Source organism: Spinacia oleracea, chromosome 4 (assembly GCF_020520425.1).
Source record: "Spinacia oleracea cultivar Varoflay chromosome 4, BTI_SOV_V1, whole genome shotgun sequence".
NCBI lineage: Eukaryota > Viridiplantae > Streptophyta > Magnoliopsida > Caryophyllales > Amaranthaceae > Spinacia > Spinacia oleracea.
In genome coordinates, this window is record NC_079490.1 from 162,163,112 (window position 1) to 162,178,677 (window position 15,566).

The 15,566-nt window shown below is 33.6% G+C and overlaps 1 protein-coding gene, 1 long non-coding RNA gene and 1 pseudogene across 2 annotated transcripts; all 3 read left to right on the plus strand.

Moving 5' to 3' along the window:
- The first annotated feature begins 9,966 nt into the window (after window positions 1-9,966).
- LOC130459108 (uncharacterized) lies at window positions 9,967-11,205 on the plus strand. The gene is made up of 2 exons (XM_056826637.1): window positions 9,967-10,336; window positions 11,069-11,205. The coding sequence occupies exons 1-2, from the start codon at window positions 9,970-9,972 to the stop codon at window positions 11,185-11,187; spliced, it is 486 nt and encodes a 161-aa protein (XP_056682615.1). The 5' UTR covers window positions 9,967-9,969; the 3' UTR covers window positions 11,188-11,205.
- A 348-nt stretch (window positions 11,206-11,553) lies between these two features.
- LOC110788688 (long chain base biosynthesis protein 2b-like) lies at window positions 11,554-13,483 on the plus strand (annotated as a pseudogene).
- An 8-nt stretch (window positions 13,484-13,491) lies between these two features.
- On the plus strand, window positions 13,492-15,202 carry LOC110788672 (uncharacterized). Its single transcript, XR_002533421.2, has 5 exons — window positions 13,492-13,599; window positions 13,837-14,156; window positions 14,251-14,357; window positions 14,552-14,644; window positions 14,813-15,202. It is a non-coding gene; the product is annotated as an uncharacterized lncRNA (long non-coding RNA).
- The last annotated feature ends 364 nt before the right edge of the window (window positions 15,203-15,566 follow it).

The following is a 15,566-nucleotide window of genomic DNA, read 5'->3' on the forward strand; positions in this document are numbered from 1 at the left end:
TTAAATCGCGCAATAGAAGAGAAATTGTATAATTATGACGGTAATATTCGAATCCTAATAACTACGAAGAATTATAGTAACTTTCATACTCATTGAGTAATTATTATTATTTTAGAAAATTTAGAGAATCATAGAGAAGTATACGACGTTGAAGATGAAGTTGAAGGCACATCTCAGCAAGTTATGGTTGCAAATCAATGTATTGAAGAAGGTATGATATAGTACGGAGTATCTCTTAATAAATATATAGTAACTGTTATGTTGATATAGTTAACATATTATAATTGCAGTAGTGTAACTAACTGATAAGAGGGGTAACTTTGAGGAGAGAGAAAGAGAATCAGAGAAGTTGTTAATCAGAAATTATAAGCTCCTAAAATATTATTAACAACTAATCTCAGCTTATATACAAGCATTATTACAAAGGGGAAGGAAGAAACTAACTTCCTGAAAAGGCGGCAATATAATCCACCATATAAATATCTAAATATGGACTAATATAGTCCAACACTAACATATAAAGAGGAGTTATATTTAACGTAGAGTAACTATAACATACAAAGAGAAACTATGTTTAATGTAGAGTAACTATCTCATATAGACAGGACTTATAGTAACTGTAGAGTAACTATAAAATATAGAGACTAACTATATAAAATGAAGAGTAACTATCACATATAAAGAGGAACTATATACTGTAGAGTAACTATCACATATAAACAGGAGTTATATTAACTGTGAGTAACTATAATATATAAACAGTAACTATATAAAATGAAGAGTAACTATCACATATAATGATAACTATATTTATAATAAAGTAACTATAATTTATAAAAGGTAACTATATTAATTATAGAGTAACTTCACATAACGAAATAATCTATATAAGAAATAAACTACATTTAACTTATAGTAACTATAACATATAAAGAATAATTATATTAACTGTAGAGTAACTATAACAATCAATAGATTCTAAGTAAGTATGTTAAATATAGAGTAACTATAACATATAAAGAGTAACTATATGAACTATAGAGTAACTATAACAATCAATGGATCCTAAGTAACTATGTTAAATATAGAGTAACTATAACATATAAAGAGTAACTATATTAACCGTAGATCCTGAGGAACTTAGGGTAATTAAGTAATGGTAACTTAGTGTATGAAAGATAACTATAGTACATAAAAGATAACTATAGAATATAAAAGATAACTATATATACCTACATTTACTAAACCAAAGATAATGATAACTATAGTGTATAAAAGATAACTATAGAGTAACTATAACATATAAAGAGTAACTATATAAAATGAAGAGTAACTATCACATTTAATGATAACTATATTTGTATTTGTACAGGTTCAATAATACATTCAATTGATACAAACCACAACATCTTTGAAAATCCAAATAATGAGCAAGAACAAAATATTGATAAAGAATTAGATGGCAGTTTAATTGGAGAAGCAAGGAAAACAACCGATGAGATTTATGATCTATATTGCAAACATGCTGCTATTATTGGTTTTAGTGTACGAAAAGGGAAGAATAGATATAAAGAAGGAACCACAATTGTTAATGGAAAATACTTCTACTGCTCTGCTGCTGGAATAAGAGACCCTCCTAAAAACAAAGAACTCAAAAATGAAGATGATCAATCAGATGCAAAGAAGAAAGAAAGGAGAAAGAGGGTTATGATAACAAGAACAAAATGTGAAGCTCAAATATTTGCAAAGAAGAATGAAAATGGAGATTTTGAAATAGAAAAGCATGTAGTGGTACATAATCACCCATTGACAAGAGAAATAAGTAATTATCTCCACCGATCGGAACGACAAATGACAGAACCTAAAAAAGAAGCTATTGAGGCAATGTCAGAATGTGGTCTAAGACCAATGGAGTCTTATAGATATATGTCAACAGAAACTGGTGGAGACGACTATGTAGGTCATACGATGATTGATCATCTAAACTACTGCTACAAGTTAAAATTGAAGCAAATTGATGGCAAGGATTCACAAACACTAGTGAACAAACTGTATGACATACAATCAATAGATCCCGAGTTCTTTTTCAGAGTAAGACTCAATGCTGAAGGAAAAGTTGAGTGTCTATTTTGGAGGGATTCTATGATGAGAGAAGATTACAAAATATATGGAGATGTTCTAGTTTTTGATACTACATTCAGAACCAATAAGTACAATCTCATATGTGCTCCATTTGTTGGTATCAATAACCATTGGAAAAACACAATGTTTGCTTGTGCTTTCATTGGGGATGAAACCACAGAATCTTTCGTTTGGGTGTTTGAAACTTTTCTGAAGGCTATGGGAGGAAAGCACCATATATCAATTTTCACTGATCAAGATGCAGCTATTGCTGCTGGAATAGAACAGGTACCTCTTCATATATTATAGTTACTATTTTGACAATATAATAACTCTTTATAAAATATAGTTACTATTTTGACACTATAGTAACTCTTTATAAAATATAGTTACTATTTTGACAATATAGTAACTCTTAATACAATATAGTTACTATTCTGAAATTATAGTAACACTTTATAAAATATAGTTACTATTTTGACAATATAGTAACTCTTTATAAAATATAGTTACTATTTTGATAATATAGAAACTCTTAATACAATATAGTTACTATTTTGACAATATAGTAACTCTTTATAAAATATAGTAACTCTTTATAAAATATAGTTACTATTTTGTGGAACTATGTATATTCATTATTGTTTTTCAGGTTTTTCCTTCTTCAAGACACGGGTTATGCTTGTGGCACTTGAGTAAAAATGCAAACAGTAGGTTTGGTTTATTGAAGTCTGATAAAAACTTCAAAAACGCATTCTACAAGTGTTTAAGTGGGTGTATAACACCAAATGATTTTGAAGAAACTTGGAAATCTATGATCAACACTTTTAAGCTGGAAAAGGATGACTGGTTCAACAGATTGTATGGTCTTAAAGAAAAATGTTGTACAGCTTTAAGTAAAGATTTTTTTTCTGCCGGTATACTTTCTTCACAAAGAAGTGAAAGTACAAACCATGCTGTTGGATTTAAAGCAAATAAAAGTACAACATTAACAGAGTTCTATAGTATTTTTCAAGCTACAATAAATCGATGGAGAAAAACCGAAGAAAAAGACGACTTTGACTGTACAAGGGGAATACCTACTTCAGAGCTAAGTATGAGTGTTATATTAAAACAGGCAGCAAATGTATACACGATAACACTTTTCCGTGATTTTGAAGAAGAGTCCAAGCTTTCTGTGGCAAGTAGTGCAAAGTTCAAGGGAAATGTTGGAAGAGCAGTGTTTTTTGAGGTGTGGATAGAAGGAATAACAGGTAAAAAAACTATAAATCTTTATTTAATATTTGGAGTATATGTTCTTTTGAATAATATTATATTATATGTAAATAATCTAACAGGATCAAGGCAAGAAGTTCAATTCAAAATGGAAGATTCAACCGTCACTTGCACATGCAAAAACTTTGAAGAATCTGGATGGTTGTGCTTCCATTGTTTGAGAATATTGCATTTACATTCAATCAATACAATTCCAGATCGTTACATAACAACAAGATGGACTAGATATGCAAAGAAACAGATATGGGAAAGGGTTGATACAATAAAAAGGGAGAAAGGTGAAATCAACAATTTTACTAGTTGGAGATTACATATGATCAGAAGGTAATTTTTTCAATATACATTAGTTCATTTTCACATAGTTACAATTACAGTTGATATTTTACTTAACACTTAAACTTTATACCACAGATACTATAACTTAATTTTGAAAGGGCATAAGATAGCAAAGGCCAGAAAATCGAGGAGAAGTTTAAAACGGATAATAAAGAAGTTGATGAAATCATAAAAAAGGAAGAAGAAAGGAAGGCAAAAGAAGAAGCGGCAAAGATAGCAGAACAAGAAAAGGCAAAAGCTGAAGCACAACGAGAAACACAAGACGGGGAATCAACTAATTCTGAAATAACAATTGTGCTTGATCCTGATCGTGCTAATACTAAAGGAAAGAGTAAGAAGAGAATAAAGAGTCAATATGACAATTACAAGCAGCCATCAAAGAAAGGGAAAAAAAAACACAAAGATCGAATTTGGATCCAAGACACCAAATATTCAATTATTTATACCTAAAGAACAACTAGCTATTTTAGTGATGTTCTTGTTTTATTATCATATACAGTTACTTCAACATTTTTAAACAAATTTATTGAGTGTTTATAATATAGTTCTCCTTTACCATACATAGTTACTATACTGAACGTATAGTAACTCTCTGTAAAACACACAATTTTTATTTATCAAGTAAAATTTACAAAAACAAAATAACTATATCTTGCAAAATATAACTATATATGTAATTGAGTAAATACGTAACTTATAATTTATAAAAAAATTACTGAGTGTTTATATTATAGTTTTGACAATATAGTAACTCTTTATAAAATATATTTACTATTTTGACAATATAGTAACTCTTAATACAATATAGTTACTATTCTGAAAATATAGTAACTCTTTATAAAATATAGTTACTATTTTGACAATATAGTAACTCTTAATACAATATAGTTACTATTTTGACAATATAGTAACTCTTTATAAAATATAGTTACTATTTTGACAATATAGTAACTCTTTATAGTTACTATTTTGACAATATAGTAACTCTTAATACAATATAGTTACTATTCTAAAAAAAATATTATGCAATCAAAATGACTTATAGTAACTATCTGTTTATCAAATAATAAAATACCATAAAAAAGAGAGTAATTGTATCCTAACACTTTAAAACATGTAAACTTGGATTTACTATTGCAGCAATAGTGTTTTGTCATTTTTTCCCCCACTCATATCTCTGTATTACTCATATTGCCCTTCTGTCCAGCTTATGCCACGTGGCTTCTTCATCCAGCGTTGTGTTCGTGCCACCTCTCTCTCTTCAGTCTTCACTTTCACTGCTTCCCTTCCTCTTTGTTCTTTTGGGGTTTCCCCCTTTCCTCTTCGCCATTTCGGTAGTTTCATTTCTGATATGCCCAGTTGATTTCCCTTTTTTCTTCCCTTTCACTGCATACTTTCAAACTTTCGTTGCGTCTCCTTCCTCCCTTGTCTTCCACTTCTGATCTTCACATCCAACTCCATATTTTGGAGATCTGAACTGGAAGAGAAGGAAGAGGAGGAACCGTCGTGGAGTATTTCTCTTAGATATAAGTATTACGGAAGTATATCAAATAGAATTAGGATATAATTCTAATACTAGAGTTAGAGTTAATGTTCACTTAAATCTCTAGCTTGTAGTTACGTGAGTTTAGTATTTGTTAGGATATATTTTGGTATAGCTGATTACCTAGGCCCAATAGAATTATCAATCTCTACTTCTCTAGTGTACTATATATATTTGATGATTATGATATAATACGCAAGCTTTTGATGCATCAATACAGATTTGACATGGTATCAGGCCTCAAAATGTCCCAAGCATAAACATTTTTTTCCTTTTTCTCAATGGCAGCCCATACGCAACTGTTCTTTGCCGACCAATTGAAGGCGTTTTCTGGCCTCCTCGGTACCACTAAATTTCCAAATAATCGTTTAAATTGTACGTTTACTACTGATTTGTGGATTATTGACACTGGAGCAATCCATCATGTCACAGGTGATAAGTGTTGGTTGTTTGATATTTCGAATATTATTTATGAATGTCCCATCTCACTCCCCAATGGAAAAACGGAGAATGCTACGCAAAAAGGCTCGGTCCGGCTATCAGAAAATATTATTCTAAAAAATGTGCTTTATGTTCCACAATTTAGCTGCAACTTACTCTCTGTTTCCCAATTAAATGATGATTTACAGAGTGTTGTCAAATTTAATTCTTTTACGTGTGCTATACAGGATAAAACGGGGACGCTGATTGGAACGGGAGTTAGACGAGATGGACTTTACTACTTCAGAGAAGTTGATTCGGTGCAACATGTTTCAGTGAATGGAGCAACGACGACTTTGGAGTTGTGGCACAAAAGGATGGGGCACCCCTCAGAAAAAGTAGTAAAGTTACTTCCTCCAGTTCTTAACCTTAAGGGTAATTTAAATAAAGCTTGTGAAGTTTGTTTTCGTGCTAAGCATCCTAGAGATAAATTTCCTATTAGTGACAATAAAGCCACTCGTATTTTTGAGAAAATACATTGTGATTTGTGGGGTCCATATAGACACGCCTCTTCTTGTGGAGCTCGCTATTTTTTTTACTATAGTTGATGATTTTTCTAGAGCCGTATGGGTTTATTTGTTGGATGACAAAACTGAGGTCTTTCGTGTTTTCATGAATTTTATTGCAATGGTTGATCGCCAATTTTCTCAAACAATTAAAATAGTGCAAAGTGATAATGGAACGGAATTTAATTGTTTGCAGGATTATTTTTCTGCCACTGGAGTTTTATTCTTCACCTCATGTGTTGGTACCCCACAACAAAATGGGCGGGTTGAGAGAAAGCATAAACACATTCTGAATGTCGCTCGAGCTTTGAGATTTCAAGCAAAATTACCTATTTATTTTTGGGGAGAATGCGTTCTCACTTCCGCTCATTTAATCAATCGTACCCCATCCCCTGTTTTGAATAATAAAACACCATTCGAAACATTATTTGGTTACCCGCCTTCTTATGATGCTTTACATACGTTTGGTTGTTTGTGCTTTGCTCATAATCAAAAAACAAAGGGGGATAAATTTGAGAGTAGAAGTCGTAAGTGTGTATTTTTGGGGTATCCATTTGAAAAAAAGGGATGGACGGTATTTGATTTAGATATAAAGGAATTTTTTGTGTCTCGAGATGTTAAATTTTTTGAGGATATATATCCATTTGTTGATACGGAGGATGTGAACATTGAGCCCCATTCAATTGTACCGCTATTTAGTGAAGATGACGTTGATTATGATTTTTCTATTCATAATTATAATGTTCCAATTGATGAGTCTGCTAGTTTGTTGCCAAATGAACCAATTAACGACATTATTCCTTTACATGATCCCACTACTATTAAAAATAACTCACCTTCCTCACAATGCTCACACACGGACCAACAACATACTGACCAACTCCCACACTCACCTATGGCCCAGCAGGCACCTGCCTCTCTACCCCATTTACCCACAACATCTGCTTCATCCTCACAAACGGATCCGCCCATGCCCCTCTCTGCTGTTTCACCCACGGCTCAACTACAAACTCATGTACAGTCCCAACCGGCTACAACAACAAATGAGACTCTAAATTCAGAATCGAAAATGATAAAGGTCGCAACATGCGACCTTTAAGCTGTGTCACAACGATGACATGGCATACTTGTGTGTCATGATTTAAATTGGAAACTAAAATATTTAACTTATATAACTATTATACATTTTTCAAAAAAAGGTAAAAAAATCTTAATATTCTAATTTGTTTCCTTCTTTATATCGACTACCTTATTTACATAATTTCATAGTAAAAATAATGCATTGATAGTAAAAATATTCTAATGATGCATAGCCTACGTGGCGCCTATATGTACCAATTAAACAGCGACACGTAAGATTGCGACAACTAAATGTCATCGCAACTTGCGACCTTTATCATCACCCATTCAGAATTGGGCCGAGGTTTAAGGGAAAAAAATCCCCCTTATTGGTTACGAGATTATGTAACTCACACGGTGATTGCAGAAAGTCCATCTTCTTCTACTCCGTCTCCACATCGCTCCTCAGGTACTCCTTATCCTATTGCACATTATATTAATTGCAATAATTTCTCTGTAAATTATCGTAAGTTTTTGGCAGCTATTATTTCTGGTAAAGATCCAAAGTCTTTAAGGAGGCCATGCGAGATGATGGATGGAAGAAATCAATGCAGGAAGAAATCCGAGCCTTAGAGGATAATGGGACATGGACTCTTGAGGAACTTCCTCCTGGAAAACATGCTTTGGGCAGCCAATGGGTCTACAGAACAAAATTTTTCTCAAGCGGCGATATTGAACGCCTCAAGTCTAGATTGGTTGTTTTGGGAAATCATCAAAAAGAAGGTATTGATTATAATGAGACATTTGCCCCAGTTGCTAAAATGACTACGGTTCGTTCTTTTCTTGCTATAGCTGCTTCTAAAAATTGGCATCTCCATCAGATGGATGTTCACAACGCATTTCTACATGGTGATCTTGAAGAAGAAGTTTACATGAAATTACCCCCTGGGTTTGAGTGCTCGAACCCAAAATTGGTATGTCGTCTTCGCAAATCCTTGTACGGATTAAAACAGGCTCCTCGATGTTGGTTTGAAAAGTTGGTTCAAGCTCTTAAAACTTTTGGCTTTCTTCAGTCCTATTCGGACTACTCTTTGTTCACTTACACTAAAGGCACAGTTCAAATCAATGTGTTGGTTTACGTTGACGATCTCATTATCTCTGGGAATGATTCCGCTGCGATTAATACTTTCAAGTCATATTTGAGTGATTGCTTCAAGATGAAAGATTTAGGCTCGTTGAAGTACTTTCTTGGCATTGAAGTGGCACGCAGTGCCTTAGGGTTGTTTTTGTGTCAACGAAAGTATACTTTAGATATTATCACTGAAGCAGGATTATCTGGGGCTAAGCCTTGTGGATTCCCTATTGAGCAAAATCATTGTTTGAGCCTTGCAGATGGCCCGCTTCTCGCAGATCCCGAGGCATATCGCCGCCTTGTGGGACGCCTTGTTTATTTGGCGAACTTTTTAATTATTCTGACCTTTGAGTACTATTCACGGACTAATTTCTTCGATGTTGGTGCCGGAGTTGACGGCTATGGTTTTTGATGAATATGATACTACAATGGCGGCTAGGGTTTTCGATGAATCTTCTACTGTGGCTATGGTTCTTGATGAAAATCTCAAAGATGAGTATCTCTTTTATTTTCTTACTCTGTGAATTCTCAAAATGGTAGATCTGATTGTGGAATTAATTTCCCCATTTCGTTGCTTTTTAGTTCAATTGGGTGTTTGAATTTGCAGGGTTTAATTGAGCGTTTGGAATCGAGGATTGGATTAAGGTCTGTGAACATTGAATCATACTAGAAGATTGGCTATTCGTTACTCCACTCTTGCTTCCATGGTAGTAAGTTTATGTTCGAGTTTATTCGTAATTTTCAAAAATTGCTGAATCTGGCTCAAGCTCTTGGATATTATTCATTTAAACTAATCTTTTGTAATTGGATTCACAAAGAATTATTTTGGGTGTTTTATTGGAAAATTTGCAAGTCGTGTTTGAATTGGGTGCCTTTTTAGTTGATTTAGGAGGGTTGAGAAAAGCTAATTTGCGTTTCCAAATAATACTTTTGCAGCTTTAATCTTAGTATTCATTTCAATTAATATGGTGTAATTGGACTTTTATAGAAAACCCTTCGCTTTCTTGGTCTTGCTATGTAACTTTTTTGGTGTGGAATATGCTCCGCATTTCTAAATTGTATGTGTTTTTAGTTGAATGTTATACCAAGGAGGCACAACTTTCAAACCGGCCTATTTTGGTTGTGAGAATTTTGGTTTAGCTGATAGTTGGCACATGGGAAGTTGGGAGCACTTAATGTAGATTGATTGTGAAAACTCTTGAGTCCTGGCTTGGTTTCTAATCAACTTTGATTTAGCAGCTTGATGTAAGCTAAATAGCAGGTGTTCGAAATCATGGCTATATGATTTTGGGATTTCGTTAAATGTTGTCACCTTAACTAAGAGTATGTACTTTTTTTTGTTTTATGGTTGTACTTCTATAGATGCCCTTACTTGGGTTGCGTTGAGTGATGCAATGAGCATGGATTGACCAACTAGAATTACCAGCACTTAGGCTCCGTCTGGTAGGGTGTAAAACGTTTTTGTGGAAAATAATTTCCTCTTTTCAATCATTCTACGTTGTTTGGTTTGACAAAGGATGAAAAATAATTTTCCATACCTCCCTCAAAGGTGGAAAAACCTTTTTTCCATTAGAAAGGGAATAAAACACTTTTCATCTTTCCTCCTTACCTCCCCCTCCCTTCTTACTCTAAATCTTCACCATCTTCTCCCATTTTATTTTGAGGAACCAAATAATGTTTTGAACAATCAGAGAACCGGTTGTTGTGATGTTGGTGAAAGCTATGAAAAACCCAAGAAGTGGCTACTGCTGATGCTAATTTTGCATACAACTATAGTTACAACTTACAACCCAGTTGAAGAGTATCTTTCTTTCATCGACAATGCGTACTTCTCTGTGAATGGTTTGCTATCTGACTTCCCGATAACACCATCAGAAGCCAAAGGTAAGCTGTAATTTTGGTCTACTATGCATAATATTTAAGTGTCCTATGCAAAATTAGTAAACTAATTATCCAATAACTGTTATAAGACTAATATTATAGGAGAGTTGGCATAAATTAACTGTAAGCATATTAAAAGATGAGGAGAATTGTATGTTATGATGATGCGAGGTTGGGGGTTGAGGGTTTGTACAATTTTCCTTTATTAAGATGGGTTATGTGGAAATGATATTTGGGGTAGCTTATTTTCTGTTTCTCACTGTGTGTTATTCCAATGATAATAATAAGACTTTAAAATATGTTTCATTTACATTTTCAAAACTTAACCTTTAGCCTTATGTTTATTCTTTTGATTTCACTGGAATGGGATATGCTACAAATCCCTCTCCTAATATGGACGTATTGGGGCAAATTTTGTGAAACAAGTCTTTCATTAAGTGCATTAAATAATTTGGAGTAAGGAAATTAATGGACCTTAACAATTTTTTCTCTCGATGTTCGACAACAGGGTAGGTTCTCCATTATTAATAGTGCTCGTAGATCAGGGGATACCGTTTGCGTTTTCCAGCACAATAGTGAGTCATTTTAGACAACCTGCTTATATTGTCATGTAGAGAACTTCATTTTCCACTGAAGTAAAATTTTAAGAGTATCTTTTTTTTATGTTTAATTTACTTGCTTTTTCCTCTCTGACTTGCTCTATTTTCAATCCCATTCAAACTGAGTTGGAGAAAGTTTTGAGAGAACAAATTGCCCGGGGTCAACCCAGGACACACAGACCATGGAAGAAAATCATTGTTCTTGTGGAGGGTATATACAGTATGGAAAGAGAGTTCGCAAACTTCCCGAGATAGTTGCTATATGCAAAAAATACAAGGTATGGAGGATGAACTTTGCATGATCTGTATTTTTTTTTGGTGATTAATTTCATACATTCTCATTTCTATTTTTGGTTGTATATCTTTTTGTATTTGTAACTTTTAGGGAAATTGGAAATCTTTCAAAAAGTTTTATGTTTTATTTGACTATCGCAAAATGATAACTAAAGCTGGTAATTTTTTAAAACCCAAAGTTGGTTAAAATTACTCATAAAGCATGTTAACCACATGACACGATTAAACACATGTAAACTTGGGTGGGATATGATTTGACCAGTATTTTTAAGACATTACCTGATGTATCATGCAATATTTTTTGCGTTTCCATAACCTGAAATTGACATGAACCAAGACATTAGATCTGGGCAGATGAAACCTGAATTTGCTACGTTAATGGTTATTGGTATGTATTTGTTTCTTTAGCTATAATAAGGGATAAATGGTCTAAGAGAAAATGTTACAAATGCACATATCTTGAGGTTCACATGACAATTTAGGACTAGAAAAAGTTACTAATGCACATATCCTGAGGTTCAAATGACAAATTAGGACTAAATTATATACTTGGAAACATTGCTTGGATGCAAAGATGAAAATGAATCCCGGATGACATTACTGTTGTTTCATCAGGAAATTTTAATATGTCGTCAACCCCTTATGACACTTTTAGAAGCTTCGAATATTTTAGGTGTAAATTGGATATACATCCCCATGTTTCTCTCTCCCCATTTCATTTCCGCCATTAATTTTCCTTGGAGGGTCTATTCACCGAGTATAATTTTTTTCTTTCTGCTTCAATAATCCAATTTCCATTTTAATTCCATTCAGAATTTTTAGAACCACATCTAGGATGAATGATTGTACTAGAATATGTGAAAAGGTTGGTCTAAATGTCATGCTAAGATTTTAGCAGCTCATCAGGAACCAACTGAACATCATAGATTATGTTTCTCCATTCAGAATTTTTAGAATCATATCTAGGATGAATGTTTGTACTAGAATATGTGAAAATGTTGGTCTAAATGTCATATCAAGATTTTAGCAACTCATCATGAACCAATTGAACATCATAGATCCTGTTTCTTGAGTTAAAGGGATCCACGTAATAGTTAACATGAACGACATTTGTCTGTAGATTTATTGCCAATCATACCTTGGATGAAAATAATTGTTACATTCTCTGTTTAATCTTTCGTGGAGTTTTGATGCTTTTGAAATTAAGGCAGGAGGTGACTTCTTGATCTCCTTTCCGCTGTTAGATTGGAGTAAACTGGTCATTTGCTTATGTGGTTGTATGCAAGATGAAGTGTTTGAAATAACGTGTTTTGTTGTAACTTGTAAGCCTTGTGGGATGAGTTTGCAACTTCTAATGATGTGTACCTAACAATTGATTCCTTCTCTTTTCTGGTTTGCAAAGTCTAGACCTGGACTAACAAAGTGAGAGACCTCCTTGAAGCTTGTTATCCTATGCATTTCTTGGTTTGATTCAACTTCAGCTTTTCCCTCTTTATTTTAGGCATATATTTATCTAGATGAGGCACACAACATTGGAGCTGTAGAAAACTGATAGAGGTGTCTGTAAGCTCTTAGACGTTAATACGGGCATACGGATGATGTGGATGTCATGATGGGAATTTTCACAAAACCATTTGGATCGTGTGGTGGTTATATTGTTGGCTCAAAGGTTCGATTTACCTCTACATGCAGGTTTGTTGTAGTTGATTAGACCATTGTCAGCTCAATCTAATTTTCATATAATCCCTTGTGATGCAGGAGCTTATTCAATATCTTAAGTACGCATGTCCGACTCATCTTTATGGGACATCAATTTCACCACCAGCTGCACAAAAAATTGTGTGTGCAATTAAGGTTCTTCTTGGAGAGCATGGTTCCAATAGAGGTGTAATATAATATACCTGTCCTTTACTATGCATGTTTACATTGTTTGAAGTAACTTTGTCTTTCATAGTTCTATGCTGACTTACGCTACCATTCATGGATCTCAGGTGATCAAAAGTTGGCTAGAATACGTGAAAACAGTAATTTCTTTCCGGTCAGAACTACAAAAGATGGGTTTTGAGGTCCTCGAGGATAATGACTCCCTGGTAATGCCCATAGTTCTTTACAATCTGTCTAAAATTCTTGCATTTACTAGGCAATGCCTCAAGCAAAATGTGAGCATATTACCATGTCATTATTTGTCTTATTTAAGATTGATTGGTCTAGCTCTTACGAGGTTGGTTTTGTTATTAATTTGTGTCTTGGTGCATAAAATCACAGGTTGTTGTTGTTGTTGTTAGATTGCCAGCAACAACACTATTGTTGGCAAGGGAACGTATATACATTTCTGCTTCTCATTCAAGGGAGGACCTTGTTAGGGATCTTAAGGTCAGTGTAATTTCAGGATGTACTTTGTCTCGTTCAGTTTTATTGGTATAACTGATGTATTGACTTTTGAGTTACACCTCTCAAGTAATAAATAATGAATTTGTTGAAGATATATCACTGTCATAATATTCTGAGATTAAAGCTGCATTGAATCCCTATTATCTACTTTGCCGCTCCTTGTTAATTTCTTCTCTTATCTGTTGTTGATATATATATATGAAATACATTTTATGACAGGTATTTCCCATGAAAAGGTTTGAACACCTTGGCTTTTGTATTCAATTTAGAGTGTAAGGATCTGAAGCAATACCATTGAGCCAAGCAACAACCTTTTCTGTGAATTTAGACCTTGGCATCTGCAGAAGATAGTTGATGTGTTGGAACATATAGTTGAGAGGTCCACTACGAAGGAAAATGGTCGATCAAATGGCTCTGGCCAGTATGATGCTATTAATGATGGCAATTCCAGTTCAACTAAGACTTCAACAAGCTCTAAAGGCCTGACATTTGTTGAAGACATTTCTAAGTCCGTTTATGTGAAACAAGCTAAGTGAAAGGTTCTTTTCCTATGTAAATTAATTATTTATAAAAGGGATCTCTAAAGACGAAATATTTCACCCTCTGCATTACATCTTCTGTGTGACAATGCAGCCAACGTACCCTTCTTCTTACAACAGGTCCAACTAATAGCCTGATCATTTATCCTGATCACCGTGGATATATTGCTCGGTTCATCATGGCATCAACAACCACACTCAGTAAGCCATTTATTTTAGTTTTGAGATGCTACAACATATATTGCTTGGTCGAAATAATCGGGCGTTGCTCAAGTGGGATTTTTTTATGGGTGTTTGTGAGTCTTTTGTTTTATACCTAGAAATGGAAAGAGGTGGAATCTACTTATTAATTTATTTTCTACTATTCAATATGTTAATGTAACTTACAACTTCAGGAGATATAAACTGTTTAAGAGCAACGATGACGACTTGTGGGAGCTGGAGAAGCTTGAAGTGAGTGGGAGAACTCGTACACTAATTGCTTCAAAGTAAGTTTTTCAGTTATTTTTCTGGACTTTTAATAAAGAAATTTACCAATTCACATGATCCAAATTTTGCTGAAAAAAGCAAATCCCAAAATTGGTGTTTAAGAGTAAAAAGTGAGCACCCAAATTAATTTTGATAATTGATCTGACTCTTGGCTTTGCCTAATGCAGTATACACCTGCCATGGATATATCATATATGGAGCGTTGGTATATGGAGAATTGGTTGTATATGGATATATATAAGGAGCATTGGTTGCATATATGGATATATGGAGCATTGGTTGCATACTTGCATATTGCCATAAGCATACTGGGAAAACTGTTGTTTCTGGGAAAAAGTGTGGTTCATTAGTTTAGTATGTTCATGTTTTTGTGGCTGGAATCCAAGAACATAAGCTAGCTAACACCTGATATTGTAGGTTTGATAGAGATGATACTTGTGCAAAACAAGTTGCAAGCATCTCAATAGAAGATGAACGTTTTAGAATCTTGTCTATTACATGATAATACGACTTTATCATGATATTTCTCATTTATCATCTTTCTTGCATTAACAATACATGATAAAGATCCGTCTTTTACCGAGATTTTTTACCGGATCATTTTTTGTACCTTGGGGGATCGTGCGCGCTAGCGCACGATCCAACAACTAGTCTTATTAAAGATAACTATATCTGTAAGATAGTAACTATTTGAATTTATACACAAAATTATTCACTATTTATATATACTAACTCTTCACATTTAGTGGTCACCCTTCTTTACATATAGTAACTCTATATAAAATATAGTTACTATTTTGACAATATAGTAACTTTCGTTATGCAATCATATGACTTACAAATTTATAAGAGTAACTATATTTTTAGAAAGGTAACTATTTCATTCAAATAGAAACTATATTTATACTGAGTAAATTGAAC

What these genes read in the sequence shown, in the direction of transcription:
- LOC130459108 (XM_056826637.1), top strand. Translation starts at nt 9,970, where the DNA reads ATGAAAAATAATTTTCCATACCTCCCTCAAAGGTGGAAAAACCTTTTT. An exon ending in AACACCATCAGAAGCCAAAG is followed by an intron (nt 10,337 to 11,068) that starts GTAAGCTGTAAT and finishes AGTTGGAGAAAG; the next exon opens with TTTTGAGAGAACAAATTGCC.